At 44.9% G+C, this 22,559-nt stretch overlaps 1 protein-coding gene across 6 annotated transcripts in view; it reads left to right on the forward strand.

The window, feature by feature from the left end:
* The window catches only part of INSYN1 (inhibitory synaptic factor 1), a 65,427-nt gene extending 43,330 nt beyond the window's left edge, over nucleotides 1-22,097 (forward strand). For 4 of the 6 annotated variants that reach the window (XM_087972520.1, XM_087972524.1, XM_087972525.1 and 1 more), the window contains one exon: nucleotides 20,786-22,097. In XM_087972520.1, the coding sequence (XP_087828646.1) occupies nucleotides 20,786-21,484 (699 nt within the window). In that variant the 3' untranslated portion in view covers nucleotides 21,485-22,097. Of the gene's footprint in view, nucleotides 1-4,377; nucleotides 4,530-9,776; nucleotides 9,940-20,785 lie in introns of those variants that run through there. The other 2 variants (XM_087972521.1, XM_087972526.1) reach the window with 2 other exon arrangements.
* The last annotated feature ends 462 nt before the right edge of the window (nucleotides 22,098-22,559 follow it).

A 22,559-nucleotide genomic window follows, 5' to 3' on the forward strand; every position in this document is an offset into this window, starting at 1 on the left:
CCCTCCTCTCCCTCCTTCCCTCTCTTTTCCCTTCCTTCCTTCCTTTCTGTCTTTTTCTTCCTTCTCTCCTTTCCTTCCTCCCTCCCTCTCTCCTCCTTCCCCCTCCTCATCTCCCTCCTTCCCTCCCTCCTTCCTCTCTTTTCCTTCCTTCCTTCCTTCCTTTATTTCTGTCTTTTTCTTCCTTCTTTCCTTCCTCCCTCTCCCTCCTTCCCTCCCTCCCTCCCTCTCTTTTCCTTTCCTTCCTTCCTTTCTGTCTTTTTCTTCCTTCTCTCCTTTCCTTCCTCCCTCTCCCTCATCTCCCTCCTTCCCTCCCTCCCTCTCTTTTCCCTTCCTTCCTTCCTTCCTTTATTTCTGTCTTTTCCTTCATTCCCTCCTCCTTTCCTCAATCCCTCCCTCGCCTTCCCCTTCCCCTTTCTTTCTCCTCCCTCCCTCCCTCCTTCCCTCCACAATTCCCCCCTGAACAATTGTTCCTAACCATGTGGTACCCTCACAGCCTTCCTAAACAGCAGGGACCATTCTTTCGAGTTGAAAACCCTGAACTAATCCTAAATCCAATGAAACAAACAACCAATCAATCAAACAAGCAAACCCAATCCTAACCCGAACAATTGTTTTGCTTTTAAGCTTCCGTGTAGCTTGGAGAACGGATCCCTGCCGAAGAAGCCTCTTTGGCCAATGCAAATTGGGATGGGAAGCTTCCAGCTGAAGCAGATGGTTCTGAGGAGAACCAGGAACTGAGCCACCAAGAGTTTTGTAGGTAGCAACCAGCATTTTGATTAGGATCTGGAGGCCTGCTGGAAGACCCCGGTGCAACTCCACCATACCAGTGTCCTCCTACTACACCACTCACACCGGTCAGGAATGGGCAGCCATGCCTTGCACCCTTTGCAACCTCCTGAACATCAAAGGACACTACCAGTTCTCCCTCCCTCCACTACCAGTTCTCCAGAACTAGTCAGAACCTGCTGAATAACACATCTGGATCCCCAGTTCCCTTACCCTAACTCTTCACCAACATTATTCTGAATTTCCTCCAAATTGTCCCTTTGGGTGAAACAATTCCTTTCCATGGTCTACAAAAACTTCCTTCCTTGTTTCCTTTGGATCTATTCCTGTCAAGAGGCAGAATATATTCTGTTTATAAGGGGGGGGGGGGGACCCAATGGAAATGGTCAAAGCAAGAAGTGAGAAAGACATGAGTTACAGCACATAGAATTGCATTGAAAAGATGCATTTAGCTCCATGTTTGGGTTCAGGGGAGAAGACGTTCTTTCCTTAAGCATTGTCTAATAGTTTAATGAAAAGAAGGGTCAGAGGTGACATGATAGCAGTGATTCAATATCTCAGGGGTTGCCCCAAAGAAGAGGGAGTCAAGCTATTCTCCAAAGCACCGGAAGGCAGGACAAGAAGCAACGGATGGCAGCTAATCAAGGAGAGAAGCAACCTGGAACTATGGGGAAATTTCCTGACAGAACAATTAACCAGTGGAACTACTTGCCTTCAGAAGTTGTGGCTGCTCCAACACTGGAGGCTTTTAAGAAGAGACTGGACAACCATTTGCCTGAAATGGTATAGGGTTTCCTGTCGGAGCAGGGGGTCAGACTAGAAGACCTCCAAGGTCCCTTCCAACTCTGTTATTCTATTCTATTCATTCCTATCCTGTCCTATCCTATCCTATCCTATCCTATCCTATCCTATCCTATTCTATTCATTTCTATCCTATCCTATCCTATCCTATCCTGTCCTGTCCTGTCCTATTCCATTCCATTCCATTCTCTATTCTATTCTATTCTATTCTATTCTATTCTATTCTATTCTATTCTATTCTATTCCATTCCATTCCATTCCATTCCATTCCATTCCATTTTATTCTATTCTATTCTATTCTATTCTATTCTATTCTATTCTATTCTATTCTATTCTATTCTATTCTATTCTATTCTATTCTATCCTATCCTATCCTGTCCTATTCTATCCTATCCTATCCTACTCTACTGTATTCTTATTCCTTATTCCTTATTCTATTTACTCTACTCTACTCTACTCTACTCTACTCTACTCTACTCTACTCTACTCTACTCTACTCTTATTCCTTATTCCTTATTCCTTATTCCTTATTCCTTATTCCATTCTATTCTGTTCTATTCTCATTCTCCTGATCAATTTTTATTTTTTCCCAGCAATTTTTTTTGGGCAGTATTGGGAAGCTGCAGCCCTGGACCATCTGTAGGACCAACCGTTCCCATCCAAATTAGAAGCTGTTAGGAATAAGCTGAGAGCAGAGGGAAGGCAGAGGGATGCTGGCATTTCCAGATCTAAACGATGATGAGACCAAGCTTTTATTTATGCTACATTGGCTTCCTAATGCAATATGGCGAGAGAACGTTTTGGACTCACGTTGATCGGTCCTGCAGTGAAGTTGGAGCTGCTGATCGAAGAGGATACAGGGGGGTCCTTGGCTTATGACCACAATGGAACCCAACATTTCTGTTGCTAAGTGAGACAATGGTTCAGTGGTGACTTTTGCCCCGATATATGACCTTTCTTGCCACTGTTGTTAAGTGAATGACTGCAATTGTTCGGTTAGTAACAAGATGTTAAGTGAACTCTGGCTTCCTCATGGACTTCACTTGTTAGAAAGTTGAAAAAGGAGACGGTGGTCCCAGGGGTTTTTGCTCCATTTTATGACCTGTCTTGCCACATTGTCGTTAAGTGAATCACTGCAATTGTTCGGTTAGTAACCCGGTTGTTAAGTAAATCCAGCTTCCCTGTTGACTTTGCGTGTCCGAAGGTCTCAAAAGGGGATCACTTAACCACGGGGCACAGTAATGGTCATAAGTATGAACCAGTTCCCAAGCATCTGAATTTTGGCCACCTGATCGTGGAGATCCTACAAGGTCATAACTGTGAAAAACGGTCCCATTTTTTTCAGTGCCGCTGTAACTTTGAGCGGTCATTGAACAAATGGTTGTAACTCGAGGACTATAGGTCCTTGTTCTGAAACGGGTCCGATACAACTGTGAGGATGCAGTCCTGAGAACCAAAGAGCTGGGTTGAATTTTTTTCATTTTCTCCTCCAACTTCTGGCCAATTGTCCTTGAACTCCCTTATTCGCTGCTTATTTATTTTTCCCATGTCGGAGATTCAAATCTTGAGCAAGAGGTGAACATGAGATGAGCCCAGGCCTTTTCCGAGGATCTGTTCAGTGGTGGGATTCAAACATTTTTTACTACTGGTTCTGTGGGCGTGGCTTGGTGGGCGTGGCAGGGGAAGGATACTGCAAAATCCCCATTCCCTCCTCACCCCACTAACCTACTTTCCAGCTCCATTCTCCTATGCAGGGCAACAAAAGGAAACCGAGCCCAGAAGTGGTATTCAGCAGGTTCTGACTGGTTCTGGAGAACCGGTAGCGGAAATTTTGAGTAGTTTGGAGAACCAGCCAATACCACCTCTGACTGGCCCCCGCCCCCATCTATTCTCTGCCTCCCAAGTCCCAGCTAATTGGGAGTGAAAGAGAAAGAGAGAGAGAGAGAGAGAGAGAGAGAGAGAGAGAGAGAGAGAGAGAGAGAGAGAGAGAGAGAGAGAGAGAAAAAAGAAAAAAAAGACCCAGCCAATTAGCTGGGACTCGGGAGGCAGAGAATAGGTGGGGTTGGCAGGGCCAGTCAGAGGTGGTATTTGCGGTTCTCTGAACTACTCCAAATTTCCGCTACCGGTTCTCCAGAACTGCTCAGAATCTGCTGAATACCCACCTCTGGGCTGAGTCTTCTTTGGTTGCCCTGCCCAGGAGAATGGAGCTGGAAAGAAGGTTAGTGGGATGGGAGAGGGAATGGGGATATTTTGCAGTATCTTTCCCCTGTCACGCCCACCAAGCCACACCACACTCACCAAGCCACACCCACAGAACCGGGAGTAAAAAATATTGAATCCCACCACTGACCCAGCCGATCAACTGGGACTCGGGAAACGGAGAATAGATGGGGGGGGGAGGCGAGGCCAGTCAGAGGTGGGATTTTCCAGTTCTCCAAACTACTCAAAATTTCCGCTACCGGTTCTCCAGAACTGGTCAGAACTGACCGAATACCCACCTCTGTATCTGTTGTTTGATGTTGTTGTTTTAATGATATTGCGATATCAAAAGTCTTGCAAACCTATTGAAAAAAACGCTGAGCCCTGCGCCGTGTGGGACCTTAAACCTTCCTCATCCTGAGCTCCTGGGAAGGATATCAGGGAGGATATTAGCATGGGATGGTGTGGGGGTGTGGCCAAATCCAGCAGGATCTATTCAGGATTCGGGTCCCCCTTTCCCACATCTGGACTCTCTTTTCACACGGGGATCAGAACATCCTTGGCGCCACCGCTCTCTTTCGTTCCGCGCAGCATATGGCAAGCGAGGTCAGGAGATCTGCATTTATGTCTGACTACAGCCGGGGGGCCAAGAAGCTGGTTGGATAATTATGTCCAGGGGACACGGAGTGGTCGGAGCCAAATTCAAGAGGAGCTGGAAGTTCCTGGCAATCGGCGGATGTTCGGTGTGTGGTTTGTTCAGAACACACAGATGTATAAATATCAGGATGAGCTAAATTCAGCATATGCTTCTATCTCCCCTCCTCCCTCCCTCCCTCCCTCCCTCTGCCTCTCACTGGCATTCTCTCTCTCTCTCATTTTCTCTCTCATTCTATCGCTCTCTCTCATTCTCTCTCTTTCTCTCTCATTCTCTTTCTGTCATTCTCTCATTCTCTCTCTTTTTCTCTCTCTCATTCTCTCTCTCCCATTCTCTCATTTTCTCTCTCTCATTCTCATTCTCTCTCTCTCATTCTCTCTTTCATTCTCTCTCTCTGTCTCCCCTTCTCCCTCTCTCTCTCTCATTCTCTTTCTCTTCTCCCCGTCTCTCTCATTCTCTTTCTCTCTCTTTCTCTCTCATTCTCTCTCTCTTTCTCTCCTTGTCTCTCTTTTTCTCTCTCTCATTCTCTCTCTCCCATTCTCTCTCATTTTCTCTCTCTCATTCTCATTCTCTCTCTCTCATTCTCTCTTTCATTCTCTCTCTCAGTCTCCCCTTCTCTCTCTCTCTCTCTCTCTCTTGTTCTCTTTCTCTTCTCCCCGTCTCTCTCATTCTCTTTCTCTCTCATTCTCTCTCTCACTCTCCCTTCCCTTTCCCCCTTTCCTTCTTTTCCTCTCTCCCCCCCCTCTCTCTGTGGCGTGTGTATTTCTGAATGAAAAGCGATCTTGCTGCTCGTACCAAGGCAGGAACAGAAGGGAGAAAGGAAAGGCACGGAATCTCATCCTTAATAACAAGTTACAATTTGGTGCAAGGATACAGCTAGCATATGTCATCCTCAGTTTTTTTTTTTTTTTTTTAAATCCTTACACAGCCATGTATATTTTTTTAAAGCATTTCCCAAAATAACTATATTGTATATGTAATAATATTTAGGGGACTTTTTAAAAATGGATCCTATAAATAACCATAAGCATATAAAAGAGATTTGAATTTTAAAAAGTGGTTTATTTGGAGCACTCGTTTTAAAAGCAGCTTCATGGTGAATTTATTCTGACGAAGCATGTAGATATTCCCTCCCTCCTTCCTTCCTTCCCTTTTTGGTTTCATGTCTTTCTTCCTTCCTTCCTCCCTCATAGGAAATGTGATAGAGTAGAATAACAAATGAATATGTACAAGACGTCTATTGGAGCCAGATTTAATTTGATCTGCACTCTGCTATTTACTATTCCTGCGGAGGCTGTCAGATCAATGCCTTTTAAAAATGCACATTTGGTGAACGAAAATGTTCCACAATCTCTATTTGAAGCATGAGATTTTGTGCAAGCATTTCACACGGAGAGACACAAGCTAAAACCACACACCATATTCAAAAAGGAGGGGTATATTCTGATGAACGGACCAATATAAAACTGACAGAAAGAACCCAACTGTAATGACATCATCCATGAGTAATGGCATGTAAGAATGACCTTAAAAAAAAACCAGGGGAATAAGTTACAGTCCGGGGAAGGGTCAGAGAAGAAGTAGCTCAGCCCTCAAAAAAAAATGTAGGCATAATAAATATTTCAGGAGGGATCCTTCCTACATTTTTGGGGTTATAGAGGTGATGTTGAGCCTACTTTGAGACTTACAAAATTGTGGTTGCAGGAATTGAGTATGTCTAGTTTAATGAAAAGAAGGACTAGGGGTGACATGATAGCAGTCTTCCAATATCTAAGAAGTCCCTCTTCTAATATCGAATATTATATATATAATAATATCTAAGAAGTCCCTGTCAACCTATTCTCCAAAGCACTTGAATGCTAGACAAAGAACAGTGGATGGAAACTGATAACGGAGAGTCAGCTAAGTAGGAATTTCCTGACCGTTAGAACAATTTATCAGTGGAACTACTTGCCTCCAGAAGTTCTGGATGCTCCATCACTGGAGGTTTTTAAAGAAGAGATTGGACAACCATTTGTCTGAAATGATATAGGATTTCCTGCTTCAGTGAGGGGTTGGGCTAGAAGACCTCAAAGGTCCCTTCCCACTATGTTACAGGTTATTCTGTGAATGGAACCTTACAATAAGGTAGAATGAGTCCATAGGTTAATGCTTCCTGTCTGGACTGCTTCACTAGCCTGATATCAACCTTGCAAGTAGCAAAGTCCCCATTCCCTACCCGGCCTTTGTCTTTACAAGAAACTAGGGATGGTCCCTTCTTAGATGTTTGTTATGTCCACATTTGTCTTTTTGGGAGGGTGGGGCTAAGTTGCCTCTTGTTTGATCATTGTCCCAGCTGTGGCTCTTCCCTGCCTTCTAAGGTCATTCCCACATCACAGGATGGCACCATGATACCACAACGACATCAGAGGTGGGTATTCAGCTGGTTCTGACTAGTTCTGGAGAACCGGTAGCGGATATTTTGAGTAGTTCGGACAACTGGCAAACACAACCTCTGACTGGCTCTGCCCCCATCTCTTCTCTGCCTCCCACTGAGTCCCAGCCGATCGGCTGGGTCTCCTTTGATTGCCCTGCCCAGGAGAACGGAGCTGGAAAGCAGGTGAGTGGGTTGTGGGGAGGGAATGGGGATTTTACAGTATCCTTCCCCTGTCGCTCCCACCAAGCCACGCCCACCAAGCCATGCCACACCCACCAAGCCATGCCCACAGAACGCTACAGCCACCAAACCATGCCCACAGCTGATCAGCTGTGTCTTTTTTGGTTGCCCTGCGCAGGAGAACAGAGCTGGAAAGCAGGTTAGTGGGTTGGGGAAGGAATGGGGATTTTGCAGTAGCCTTCCCCTGCCACACCCACCAAGCCACGCCCACCAAGCCACGCCATGCCCACCAAGCCACGCCTACAGAATGGGTAGTAAAAAAATAATTGAATCCCACCACTGAACGGCATTATCATTGTGCAAAGAACGAGAATGCTGTGACCCGAACCATTTGTGCCGCAATGTTACCACACTTCGTTCAGACGTACCTCGTCTCCCTCCCACGTTCCTTGATGCCCCCTCTGTGGAGCAGCCCGATCTGTCCATCTTTGGGATGAAAGCGATCTGGCGAAGAAGGGAATTTAAAGAAATGCAGTTCACCTTTGAATCCATGGCCGAATAATTGCTTGCTACCTGCTGGTTTTTTCTTGTTTTTTTCTCTGACAAGCTATAGTTGGGTATAAAGTTACCGCTGGCTCAGCTGTGGGTTCGCTGGGGACGTTGGAGAGAGACATTATTTAGAGTTGGGTTTGTCTTTCTAATTCCTTCCAGGCCCACAGAGCTGGATAATGCTTGCTTTTCAAGCGCATTCTCCCTCTTAATCAATGCAAGAGAAATTGGATAATGCCTCCACTGAGACCGGGCAGAGAGAGAGGCACAATAGCTGAAGCAGAATGCAGCCATCTTCCCCTTGGATAGAGTATACGGAATAACAGAGTAACAGAAGGGAGCTTGGAGGTCATCTAGTTCAGCCCCCCCTGTTCAAGCAGGACACCCAGGCGAGTGGCTGTCCAGTCTCTTCTTAAAAGCCTCCAGTGATAGAGCACAGTGGTGGGATTCAAATTTTTTCACTACTGGTTCTTTGGGCGTGGCTTGGTGGGCATGGCAGTGGAAGGATATACTGCAAAATCCCCATTTCCTCCCCAACCCACTAACCTGCTTTCCAGCTCCGTTCTCCTGTGCAGGGCAACCAAAGAAGACCCAGCTGATCAGCTGAGACTCAATGGGAGGCCAAGAAGAGATGGGGTTGGCGGGGCCAGTCAGAGGTGAGATTTGCCAGTTCTCAGAACTACTCAAAAACTCCTGCTACCAGTTCTCCAGAAATGGGTCAGGATCGGCTGAATCCCACCTCTGATGGGGCAGCCACAACTTCTGAGGGCAACCCATTCCAACAGCAGTATGAACCTAATGGTGGTTCATGATCCCCACATGTCCTTTTTAACATAATTTTGCAACACATGCAGATTTTTCATTTTACAGAAGTGTTTGCTTGCTTGCTTGCTGGTTTCCAAGTGATTGAATTGATTAATTAATTTGTAGGCTGGCCAGCTGCAAAACAACTCGAGACCTTTCTCCCCCACCACCAAATTTTTTTAAAGAATTGCACTTCTGCGACAAAGAAAATTACCCCCAAAGAAGAAAAGAATAAACTTTATTTTATTTTAAATAAATTAAAATACACTAAGCTAACAAAACCTCCGTGAAACCAGAACAATGCAAGGGAACCAATGCAAGGTCTACCCTTTAGCAGGAAATAAATAAATAAATAAATAAGTTGCAGATTGGCTTTGGATCAATTAAAAGAAAAAGGCACACAGCTTTCCTGAAGGCTGCGACTGAAATTACCCAACAGGAGACATAAAATAGGTCAGAGGGAATCACGAGTGCCCAGCTGCTTATGTTTAATGCTTTTTTGGATTTGAGACCAGGGTGAGATGAACACGCAATTCTGCGACACAACCAGGACTTGTATTTTATTGTGACAGTTGGAATGGAAACAGCTCAAAGTGAAGGGCTTAATATTTCCTCTGCATTCCTTTAATAGATGTCCGCGGGCTTTTTCCGAGGAGTTTTCGCTGTGCGCACGATCGCCTTTTTATCTTCAATATTACTTCTCTGGCCAGGCTACAAGCGACACACAGTTGAAGCCACGATAGGAATGGGTTTTATTTCAGTCTGATTGATTGGCCTATCTGAGGTCTACGATCCGGTTTGTGGCTTGACTTTTAACCCCAATCCCAACACATCTTCGCAGGATCTCGGCAAGGATGGTCAGCCCTCGACTTACAACTGTATTTGAGTCTGGCAATTATGGCTGTTCAGTCGGGATGCTCCTAAAGCAAGACCGTATCAGTTCTCTAAATAAATAAATATCATTTTAAAAATGTCCGTTTTCACCCAAAATGTTGTATATCAAGTCACAGGCTTGTGGGCTCCTGCAAAATAGCCATAAATGTGGATTTGTTGCCATATGCCCAAAATGCAATCATAGGATGCAGAGAAGATTGGACAATGTTGGAATTTCAAAAGTTAAAATCACCCCTTTATTGCTCCAACTTTACCCCAAACGCTCCACGTTATGGCAAGTCCCAGAGCAAAGTGATCTCTCTCTCTTTCTCTCTCTCTCATTCACACACACACACACACACACCGCTCCAGCAGCCTCTGGCTACAAGTAGTCCAGCAAAATGCTGTAAGCACAAAGGCTGCAAAGCAAAAAATCCAGGGAGGCAAGGGAATAATTCCAGGAGTCCAGGAAGCAAAGGAACAAGGCAATTAATCCAGGAAGAAAGAAATAAAGCAAGGAGCCCAGGAAACTACAAACGTTGGCAATGGCACACAAAACTCCAGGAATTCAGTGTTTGTTCCCGACAAGCACCATTCCCCACAGCATCTCCTCAAAGCTCAGTTTCCAGGTCTGCCTCGTGAAGAGGGGTGGGGCGCTCGCCTCCCGAGTTGTCAGGTCAGCCTGCGCTGTTCCTGCCTTCTCTCCACTCTCCGTGCTTGGGGATCAAGAGAGGGCGGTCCTTGCTCATCGCCTGATCTCTGTCACTCATGTTCACGGCTTACCCTCTCTTGTTGATCCTGTCCTGTTTCTCCTTGCCTACAAGCCATCCCAATCCTGAAAGGCCCTGGCCTGTCTCAGCCTGCTCCTCCTCCGGCTGGTCTTCCTCTTCAGATCCAGGCTCCGATGAGGGCATGACACTTACCTTCTCAATGTTTTATAAGTTCTAGTATTATTTATATCCTCTTTTGAGCCAGTTTCGTGTGGTGGTTAAGGCGTCAGGCAAGAAACTGGGAGACTGTGAATTCTAGTATTGTCTTGGATACAAAGCCAATCAGATGAGCTCGGGCCGGTCTGAGATGACCCAGAGTATCTCAGAAATATAACAAAATCCAAAACGTAACTAAAAGTCCTTTAATGCCTTCAACTTGCTTTCACTGTTTAATTGTTCACAGTGGAAGAGTAAACTATTTTTCAAAATAACATTTCAAAGGCAAGAAACACAGTTCACATTCAAAGAGCCGATAATGAAGCAAAAACAAACAAAAACAAACCGCACTGAATAAAGTTCCACGACAGACCAGGATAGATAATGGCCAACTTCAGGAAGATAACCAGGAACAGTCCGTTGGAAGAACGCCAACCAAGATAAACCTTCTTTAGAAATCAAACACTAATTTGTCTCCAGCGTCTGTTAGCACGCAGGTCCAAACTCTTATGCAAACATCACACCTGCAACCCATGAAGGGGATCGTGGCCCTCTCCTCCTGAGTAGACCATGTTTTACCCTGATCCTCACCTCCCTGCGTGCCCTAGGATGGATAGGGGATGGGCCTGGGTCCTCCTCTGGACCCAGGAACATATCCAGGCAGCCTCCGATAATCAGACACAACCGAACAGAAGGAGGCGGGGGGAAAGAGTTATCTCTGCTAGTTATTTATAGCATTACGATTATTCATTATAAAATTCATTTTATAGGATTCTTTTGCAGCTTTAACTCCTGCCCTCTGTAATTTTACCTTAATAATTTAATCTTTACCATCTTTTTATTCTGTCGCGATGACTCTTTTATTTGTATTTCTATTTTACAGTAATTGCGGCGTTGTTAATTCTCAGCTGGTCTGTGGCCAAAATAAAATGGATTGATGGATGGTCTACCAAAAAAAGACACCATGTATTTTCTGAGGGAGATCCATATCCTTTCAATCAAAACCTTCACTGCAACATTGGGCCAAGCTAGAATTAGGTGGCCCAAAAGAGGCCAATTTTGCAACACATGACTGTGATCGCTTTAGGCATAGTTGATTGGCAGCTGAAATCCAGGGTGGTGGTATGTAGATGCCCTATTCTTTTCTTTCACAGATCAACCAATGTCCATCATGGCCACCCACCCCTCTTTAGCCTGACCTCCTATTTTTGAGAGTGCACACAATTACAATAATGGCATAAATGGCCAGTCTTCTTTTGTGTGGGGACACAATGACCAGAATTACAAGCCGGTATCACAGCTGCAAACTTTCTTCGGCTGCCAATTTTTGATCCAGATTTCTCATGTACCCACAGACCTCTAGCAGCTGGAGGTGATATTTTTTTACATTGGTCCAGAATTATATTTTGTGATCTCTGTAGCACCAACTGGGCCTCTGGATTAGAGCTTGAGAGACCCAAAGTTAACAGAATGACAGAGTTGGAAGGGACCTTGGAGGTCATCTAGTCCAGCAGTCGCCAACCGGTAGGCCGTGAGAAAATTTTGATGGACCACAGAGAAATCTCACCCCCAGAGCATTCACCTGTCATCCTGCTTCCCCCTTCCCCCTGGGTGTGCCATAAACCAGTTTCTCCAATTAAGCACATACACAGGCTAGGTGTCATCCATCACATTCTCCAATTAAAGTTTTTCGGGGGCAAAAGCTCCAGTAGCTTAGCTACAATCTTTTTTAAGATAAGGTTGGAATGTGCTTCTAAGTTCATTTGCCTATGCTTCTCTACTCTGAGAAAGAAAAAAAAACCCTCTTTCTTATGGGAACTTGGAAACAAGTGTAAGAATGATTTACGAGTTGACATTAGGCTCCCCTCACTTCTTGAAAGTGACCTATGCAGAGCAAAAACAAGTTGAGTGCAAGTATAGAATTTAGGGTTCCTGACAATCAGCACTAAATTGGGGCTAGATAAGAGTTAACAAAATTCAAGAGGGTTGGACTTGGTATCACTTGTGGGAACACGATGACTCCAGGCTAATTCCTCTCTTGACTCCACCCCCCAGTCTCTGCCTCTTCTTTTCCTACATGTGTGGAATTACAGCCACAGGTTCTGAAATCCCTGTGGCATTATCAAGAGTCAATGCACCGCTGTGCTGTACGTCTATAATTACATTGCATTTCCAAAAGTGGTTCCATATCACTCCTGCTCATCAGCGAGGGCTAAAAATGTGTTGAACATGTGTAATTGTCCTGTAGATGATTTTTCATATTACCGACCACCTGACTGCAACTTTTAACAGCCCCAGGCAGACGAACGTGTTCTATTTCCCCAAGGAAATCATTCTTTCAGTTCCAAGTTCAACCTGCTCATTTTCATACCCCTAATGAGTTTCATCTCGCCTTTGAGCAGAAATGAATATTCAACGCCACCTTTGGATGCCATGAATTTCCCGCAGACACTTGGCAGGGGGTGGAGTGGGGGGAACTGAATGCAAATGCCAGGTCTTTTGGGGGAGCTGGTGAGGGAGCTGCAGAATTGTAGAGGGGGTGCCAAATATTTGAGAATCTGTGTTTGTAGTGGGGCTTAATGGAATTTCCTGGGGCAAGAGTAGAAGGTTAGCCTTGGTCCAGCTTGGTCAATTACCTTTCTCTGTCCAACCTGTTTTGCAGGGCTGGTGTGAAAATAAAATAGGAGGAAGGAAGACTGAATACTGCCTTGAGCTCTTGGAGATAAAAATTAGAATCAGAATAGTGCTGGATGGGACCTTGGAGGCCTTCTAGTCCAACCCCCTGCTCAAGCAGGAGGCCCTAGATCATTTCAGACAAGTGGCTGCCCAGTCTCTTCTTAAAAACTGCCAGGGATGAAGCACCCACAACTGCTGAAGGCAACTTCTGCTCCACCCGTTAATTGTCCTCACTGTTAGGAAGTTGCTTCTCTCCTTGATTAGTTAGGAATTAATTGATTAGTTAGGAATTAGAAGTAGAAAAAGTAGGGTGTAAACTTTTCCTCTTCCTCCTCTTCCTCTTCCTCCATCATCTTAATTATCGTCCAGATTCTAGAAGAAAGCAAAGCTGCTAAATCCATTCATATCAAAGTAATCCCCCTCATTCACTTTTTCTAACTAAAATATTGATAGCATGCAGTTGTTTCGGTTCAATCTTCGACGGAAAAAAAATAGATATTTCCCCATCTTTTCTCTGGCCGCTGTCGCTGCCAATTCATCCTATTTTATCTCTCTCCCTCTCTTGCACATTTTTCCTTTGGAAGCTCCCTTGTTCAAAACAATGGGTAGTCCCTGTTAGTCATTTTTCAGGGTTCATCTCTCAAAGTGGGATCTTGGAGAGTGGGTAATCCCCGTGTCATGCCCTTGTTAGAGTCGGACTCTGAGGGAGAGGAGGAACAGCCAACAGGGAGTGGAGGTGTGGCTCCGGAGGTTGTGGAGGAGGCTGGGGAAGGGCAGAGGCCGGCTGGGCAGTCAAAGGAAGAACCAGGCCCATCCCCTCTTCATCCAAGGACACGCAGGGAGGAATGGAGAAGGGAACAACTTGGCTTATGAGAGAGGAAGCGGCCATGATCCTCCTCATTGGTTGCAGCTGGGGAGACTAGTATATAAGAGAGGTGATTACAACACAGCGTTGCCAGAAGCAAAGCATGTTTTATTTTGGTCTGAAGTTATCTTGATTGACATCCTTCCAAAAGAATGTGCCTTGTTATCTCCTTGAATTTGGTAATTACTTATCCTGGTCCATTGTGAAAATTTCGTCATTATAGTTTGTTTAGTTTTTTATTTCACCTCTATCTGCTCATTAAGTTTGGACTGTATTGCTTTCTTTTGAAGACTATTTTTGAATAAGTTTTATCTCCAACTGAGAATTATTGAACAGTGGGGCCAAGTTGGAGGCATTAAAGGACATTTATTTACGTTTTGGATTTTGTTACGTTTGTCTTACACTCTGGGTCATCACACCCTGGAAGATCAGCAAAGCCATCCAGATGCTATCACCTAGCCAGATTCCCTATTTTTTCCCCCACATCCTTCTGCCTCCTTGGGGAAGCCCCTATTTCATTTCCATTCCCAAAGCAAGATCCTGCCCTCAGCTCCATGGTCAAGCCACCATTCCTCTCCTGCTAAAGTTCAAGAGTCCCTTCTCTCGACGCTTGTAGTGCTGTGCAGTGAACGCATGAATATTTATTAACCCAACCAAATGTGTAAGGACATAAGTAGGCATTCATTATTCAACATGACAAGGGCAGCTAAATGTGTTTGTATTCAGAGACCTGAGTTGCAAAGCTGGACAACTTTGGAGATACCTAAATGACTCAGAAGAGGTTTGGTGATCAAAGACTGATTTTGAAAAGCGGCAGAGGTTGGACGCTTTGAGTTTTCTTATAGAAAAAGCTGTGAAGGCCAGCAGTGAGGGAGGAGAGAACCCTGCCAGATCCAGGCAGAGCCGAAGCAGAACAGAAAAGCAACACTTTCTGCTCAGCAAATATTATTCAGTAGTAGTGTGCCTCACAAAATCAGAAATGAGGAGGTGATAAGCTGCCTGAGAAAGCCAAGGGAAATCATCATAACCATAAAAAAGTTAGAATATTTTGGAAAGTTAGACTATTTTGGACACGTGATGCCATACCCAGAAAAATACGGTGTCAGGGTTCTGATGATTGCCCTAATTCAGGGGTCTGCAACCTGTGGCTCTGGAGCCACATGCGGCTCTTTTGACCCTCTGCTGCAGCTCCCTGTCAGCTGATCCCACCACTGGCTGCTCCCCGTCACTCCTCGCCTGGCCTGCGAAGGTAAGGGTAATGGCTGAGGATGGAGACTCGCTCCATATTCCAAAGCAGAAGGTGACTGGGTGGGAGTGAGTGACCTCGAGTTGGCCATGCCCACCCAGTCACACTGGTTGTTAAATTATTGGCTCCCAGTGTTTTCTTTTCTGTGGGAAATGGGTCCAAATGACTCTTTGAGTGTTTAAAGTTGCAGACTCCTGCCCTAATTAAATCATGAGCCTCGAGCCAAGCTTCAAAGGAATCCGAAAGATTTATTAGGAGCAACATGTCTGGCACTAACCCATATGGAGCCAACTCTGAGACACGTAATTTACTGTCACCAGTACTACTATCATCCAGTAGCCTAGGCTACAATCTCCACAAGATAAGTGTGGAATGTGCTTCTGGCTTTCATCTGCTGCACTGCTCCCTCAGGCTCTCCCCCCCCCCCTTCTTATGGCAATTCGGAAACAGGCATAGGAATGATTTACGAGTTGACATATGGCATCCTTCACTTCAAGGAAAGATTGAAGGCAAATGAAGGTCCAGGCAGAAGAAGAACATAGTGACTTCAAATCTAAAATCAAAAATTCAAAATCTAAGGGACTGATTCTTGACTCCTGATGAATGTATCTTTTCTTTTATGTATACTGAGAGTATTTACACCAAGACAAATTCCTTCTGTGTCCAATCACACTTGGCCAATAAAGTATTCTATTCTATTCTATTCTATTCTATTCTATTCTATTCTATTCTATTCTATTCTACTCTACTCTACTCTACTCTACTCTACTCTACTCTACTCTACTCTACTCTACTCTACTCTACTCTACTCTACTCTATTCTATTCTATTCTATTCTATTCTATTCTATTGGACAACAGCACTTTTTCGTGTGGCTGTTGATCAAAATAGGATCGAATTTGTTCCTACAGAATCCTCAATAGGTGGACATCCACCCTTTATTTGGATACCACCAATGGAAGGAAAATTACCACCTGGGAAGGCAATCAATTCCATTGATGAACCACTGGGAAATTCTTTCTGATGTCCAGTCAAAAATCTGTTTTCTTTTAATGTAAACCTATAGTTTCTGGTTCTACCTTCTGGAACAGCTCTGAACCATTCTGCCCCATGACAAGTCTTCAAATACTTGAAGACAGCCATCATGACTCCTTGAATTTTTTTTCTTCTCCAGACTAAACGTAGCCAAATATTTGCTCTTAAACTCTTCGTTTTCAAGTTCCTTATCCTTGGGGTTGTTCTCCTCTGGACATACTCTCTGTTATCAATATCCTTCCTACAATGTTGCATCCAGAACTGGATGCAATACTTCTAATCTGATCTATCCAGTGTACAACAAAGAGTCTGATTAAGCTCTACAGAAGCACTTGGCCTGTTTCAGAAGCATGACCACCTCGCAATGACGCAAAGCAAATCATAGGCAAGGGTGGGGGGAAGTGGTGCTATTGGTTACACAACCCCACTGAACCTACTTAAGGGATCAACTCATTTATATCTTTGCTCAATTGAATCACACAACTGTCAGATCACCCAAAAAGATCCGGAAAGCCCAGCCAACAAAACCCAAGATTAACAGTAATCACATTTGGCATATTGTGAAGCTGCCAGGTTTCAGCTGATCTGCTCAAGAGTTCTGTGTAAATATGCTCAAAAGGTTTTGTGTCCCTCTCATGTCCATAGCCTTTTGTAAAGGTTCACCAACACCATTTTTAATATTCTTAATGGGCAACCCTTACTTTCAAAACTGACCTCTTGCCTTTGCAGATACTTTCAATTTCCTTGTAGGATTTCAGTCAAGACCTTCCTTTGTTATTCAGACCTTCTTGCAGGTTTATTTCATGCCTTTGAGTTGATCTATACTTTTAACAGACTGACATTTGGTTAATTTTTATCTGCCATCTGCTGTTTCAGTGCTGCAGAAACAACCAAGATGACTGCGGCACTAAAAAAGAGATTTATTCTAGCAGAAGATTATGTGTCTCCTCCATCCCATGCAGGAAATCTCATCCTGCGTTGACATGGAAGTGCGGATGAAATCCCTTCTCTGGTTGTTTGCATCCTGGTTTACGTAGAGGTTCCTTCTAACTTGGGTTTTATGGTCATGGGTTTTATGGAATGAATTCTCTGTGTGATTGTTTTTAAGATTCATTAAAATAATCTGTCATTTCTGACCTTCTTTAAAAGGCAGAGTGGCATATTTGTGTGTGTCTATTGGTAAGTAACCTGCATTCCCGTGAGAACTGTTTTTAAACAGCCTTTTTAATAGGTACTTCTTGCTTTAAATAAATTCCTCTAATATATGAGTATTAAAATGCAAGGCCCTCCAGAGAGACCTATTTTTGAATGCCATGTTTGGAAATATGGCTCTTTTTATGGACATCTTCCTCTCATCACTTATTTTGGGGTAGATTTTTGTATGGATGAACACCAGAGGAGTCGGTTCAGCCCATAGTTAGGTTTTGACAAACCTCACAGATCCAGCCACCAATTATATATTTTTTTTCTTTTTCTTTTTTCTTCCTACTTTCTGGGTGTTGGGTAGGGGGACATTTGACTTGGTGTCCTGATCCATAAGAATTTCCAGGGGTCTTCAAACTTGACAGCTTTTAAGGCTTGTGAACTTCAACTCCCAGAATTCCTTCTCCAGTAATGTTAGCTCAGGAATTCTGGGAGTTGAACTTGCCAAGTTTGAAGATCCTAGATTTAATCTGCTGAGACATACTATGTTTCAGTACCAGGGACAGCTCAACTTGGGAAAAATAGAGAATGCCTGTGGGGCAGCTTTAACAGAATAACAGAGCTGGAAGGGACCTTGGAGGTCTTCTAGTCCAACCCCCTGGCCAAGCTGGAAACTCTATACCATTTCAGACAAATGGCTGTCCAATCTCTTCTTAAAAACCTCCAGTGTTGGAGCACTTAAAACTTCTGGAAGTAAACTGTTCCACTGGTTAATTGTTCTGTCAGGAAATTCCTCCTTAGCTCTAGGGTGCTTCTCTCTCTCCTTGGTTGGTTTCCATCCATTGTTTCTTATCCTGCCTTCAGTTGCTTTGGAGAATAGGCAGTGGTGGGATGCTACCGGTTCTGCCCAGTTCTATAGAGCCGGTAGCTCTGAAGAGCAGCAGACACCAAACCAGTTCTGTGTCCACTGCTGTTTGGCCCACCCACCCGCCTGGGCTCTTACCTGTCTTTTATTTCCTGTTTTTCAACTTCAGCTGCTTTGCGTGGTACAGCTGAGGTTGAAAAAGCAGTTTAAAAGTGGCTTTTCAAATGCTGCACACCCGCACGCAGCTCTTATCAGCTGTCCGGGCAGCACAGCTTAGGGTGTATTACACGTGCACGCAGCAAAACATAATCACCCAACCGGTAGTAACACCGGTTGAATCCCACCCCTGAGAATAGGTTGACTCCTCTTCTGTGTGGCAGCCCCTCAAATATTATCATGCCACCCCAGTCCTACTTTTCACTAGATGTGACATACCCAGTTCCTGCTACCGTTCTTCCTATGTTTTAGCCTTTAGTCCCCCAATCATCTTTGTTACTCTTCTCTGCACTTTTTCCAGAATCTCAACATTTTTACTATAATATTTGAACCCGAAGATACTGTAGTAGCAATAGAGATCCTGTAGAGGGCGCATGCAGCATACTGCTGTGCCTAATACACATGGGCCTCTTTGCATGATCTCACTCCCTGTCCCGGGCTGGTAAGTCCTGGACTGTTGCAATGATCTCACCTGTTAAGATCATCACTATTCTTAAGGATTGGTGAGGGGATTCACCAATGCTAATGCTGTATCTATGTTGCCTTTTGCTACTTGTGGGAAACCATATAAAAGGAATAAACACTACGTGAGTAGCCAGACATTTTGGCACCCTGCACAATGACTGGTCTTTGAAATCCATCAAGATATGACTGAGATTTACCTTAACATATTGAACATAAATATATATGAAGAGAATTCTCTTCTGTTGGTATTATATGAAGCTTTCCTTGCCAATAACAATGATGATTAAGTCACCCCTTCCTTCCAAAACCGTTCAGCTTCATCTTAGTGAAGACCTGCATTCTGTCTCTTCATAGGAGGCCCGTAGCTTGTCTTGACTTGTGTAGCTATCATTTAAATTCTCTCTGATGGTTCAGTTAATTGCATAACTCTGTTCTCCGTGGTGGAGCAGAAAGCGATAAGCTGTGACTTTTCTTTTCATCTCTTTTTTTCTTCTTCTTCTCCATTTTGTAGCAACCCACAGCACCTTTAAAAAAACAAAAACAAATGGAAAGAAGAAAAGGCATCCGTTATGGGAAGCTTGGCATTCTGCGTTGACAAGTATTAACGTCAAAATTGGTTCTTTCCGCCCCTCCCTTCATTTAAAACAAAAAGATTCTCGATGAAGAGACATTGCTTCTTAAAGCATCACATCCAGTGGTGGGATTCAAAAAATTTAAGTACTGGTTCTGTGGACGTGGCTTGGTGGGCATGGTGTGGCTTGGTGGGCGTGGTAGGAGGAGGTTACTGTAAAATCCCCATTCCCTCCCCACTCCTGGGAGAAGGAAACTGCAAAATCCCCATTCCCTCCCCACCCCACGAACCTGCTTTCCAGCTCGGTTCTCCTGTTCAGGGCAACCAAAGGAGACCCAGCCGATCAGCTGGGACTCAATGGGAGGTGGAGAATAGATGGGGTTGGCGGGGCCAGTCAGAGGCGGTATTTGCTGATTCTCTGAACTACTCCAAATTTCCGCTTCCGGTTCTCCAGAACTGGCCAGAACAGGCTGAAAACCACCTCTGATCATGTCCTAATATGAAACTGGCACGTAAAATATATTGCTTGTATTCCCTTCCTTTCACTTGACAACCTTTGCCATGTCCATTCCCTCGTGTCGGCACGGGGCCACCCTTCCCCTTTCGTTTTGTTAAGAAGAGAGCCAAGCTCTGATGTTGAGGTTGGAGGCATATTTTCTGCTCTCCTCTTGAAAGCGTACAAGGTTTTTTTTTTTTTTTCCCCCAAAAAAAGAAATTCTTCACGGCCAAAATGAATTTGGTCTGGGTAGGCTCAAAGCGATTGTCGAAAGCTTAAGTCCTGCTTTTAAAAAAGCAATCAACTCTGCGTGACTTCACGTCTCCTGCAGTCGCCAGACCAGGGTGGTGAGAAAGCCGCACGGTTGGTGTGGCTTTAAGTCATCCCTCGTAAGGGGGATTCTGGCCCTGTCCCAGGAGTGGAAGGGGGTAGGGGAAAGCGACGGGATAGCAACCGTGGATCAAGGCTAGGACAGTATGTGGCGCAGTGGGCTAGAGGTAGAACTCTCACCTCACAATCAGGAGGCTGTGGGTTCAATTCTAGGTAGAGGCAGATATTTTTCTCTCTCTCTCTGGACACACTGAGAATTTATCTGTTGAACAAAACTCTGCATTGGTGACAGGAAGGGCATCTGGCCAATAATTGCTCTGCTCCATTCAGTTGTCTGGACGCCATCCTGCAAAGGGATTTCGAGGTCATAAAAATGCCATGATGATCAAGGCTGGGAAGGCCATGCTTTTTGGGGATGCGCTCTTGATGTCCTCAGAGGGGATTGGACTTCAGCGCCATGCTGTCTGGTAAAACTGGGCATTGTGATCCCAATCTATTTAAAGGAATGTTGTTGTTTTTATTTCATTTTTATCTGGACTTTATTACTGTAAAAGGAACTCAAGGCGGTGAACATATTCCTTCCACCCTCTCTATTTTTCCTGCATGATTGGTCGGGCAAAGAGAAAGGGACTGTTTCCCGTGATATTCTGTGGGTCTTTAACAACCTTCTCTTTCTCTCTGCCCACTAGGTGGTCAGCCAGATCGACAAGTTGACCTCGGACTTCGAGTTTGAGCTGGAGCCCGACGATTGGACGACCACCACGGTGAGCAGCACCTCCAGCAGCGAGAAAGGTGGGGGCCTGTTTGACCTTGGGCACCTGGATTTCATGACCTCAGATATCCTTTCCGACAGCTGGGAATTCTGCTCCTTCCTGGAGGCCTCCACCCCTTCTGATTCGGGCGACGGTTCGGAGCAGCAGCCGCCGCCACCCCAACCCCAGCCGCCACTGGGTCACCAGCCCGATTATCAGCTGATGAATGGCGGGGTGTTGCTCTACAACGGGCCCCGGATTGAAACGCCAGACTCTTCCAGCGAGGAGGCGTTCAGCTCCATACCAAGTCACAAACCTCCCCATCCGAGGACGCCGGGCACCAGGGAGCGGGTGCGTTTTAGTGACAAAGTCCTCTACCATGCTTTGTGCTGCGATGACGATGAGGAGGCGGACAGCGGGCCCCTTCCGGACGACCCTCCGGAAGAGCCCAACGAGACAACTCCGAAGGGGGGCACGTTAGTGGCCAAGACAGCAATGCGGCGGTCCCCTCATCTTGGTAGTGGCCAGCTGCGGAAGGTGACCCGCAATAGCAGCACCCAGACAGTGTCGGACAAAAGTACTCAGACGATTCTCCCTTATGTTTCGAACAAGCAGAAAATCAACCAGAAGAACTGAGGGCCAGCAGGGGTGAAGGGAGGGCTGGGCTGAAGAAGAAGAAGAAGCTGCAGCAAGAGAGAGAGAGAGAGAGAGAGAGGGAGATCTATAAACAGATAGATAGATAAATTTCTCTCTATATTTAAGTCAATAAATAATCATGATATGATGAAAAAAAAAAAACCGGAAACGGGATATCATCTAACTACCTAACCGTCATGTCAGGACTCAGGGAATTTAAACTGTTTTGTTTGTTGAATGTTGTGTTTCTCCCGGTTCGTGCATCGCCTATTTATACACAAAAGGAAACACACTTTACCCCATTTCATGTCACAAAGTGGGGGGTGGTGGTGTTTCCTATTGAATATGAGGAAGAGTAAAATCCACAAAGTCCCCCGAGTTTTTCAGAATAGCATGTTTTGACAAACTAGCTTATTCCCGCTTCCTGCTCCCTGGTTAATGATTGTGTGATCTTGACTAACATAGAGGAGTTGATTAATGGGGGAGAGAGAAAGAGAGAGAGAGAGAGAGACAGAGACAGATGGATAGAGTTAAATTATGGATGGAGATGCATGGATGAAGATGGATGGTGGAGATGGATGGAGAGAGAGAGAGAGAGGGAGGGAGGGAGGGAGGGAGGGAGGGAGGGAGGGGTATATTATGGATGGATATGCATGGATGGAAATGGATGGGTGGAAATGGATGGATGGATGTGTTCTGACCAAGGCTTCCTGAGACAGTTAACAGTCACACGCTGTTCCCAAAAAACTTTTTTTTATTTCAACAGCTGTGAATTATATGCATTCACAGCCCGTAATGAGTCCCAAACAGTTTGTGAATAGTCCAACAGAAATCTGCCACAATCCTTCCAGATAAGGCTGATAAGCAACCACCTTTATCTCCCTTGAAATACTGCCAATGACTAAATTGCCAATTAGCACAAAGTCAACATGGAGCTTCAGAGTTTAAACTGACCAGAACAAAAAAAGTTGCTTCCTGCAAAGGCTCCTGTCCCTTTGTTCCTCCTTTATGTCTTATGGGAGGGACCAATCATCTCCAACCCTTACTTCTGAGTTGCCCCTTTTGTCTTAACTGT

This window comes from Notechis scutatus, chromosome 11 (genome assembly GCF_049901735.1).
Source record: "Notechis scutatus isolate UNSWTSFEM ecotype Mainland chromosome 11, rNotScu1.2, whole genome shotgun sequence".
Classification (NCBI taxonomy): Eukaryota; Metazoa; Chordata; class Lepidosauria; order Squamata; family Elapidae; genus Notechis; species Notechis scutatus.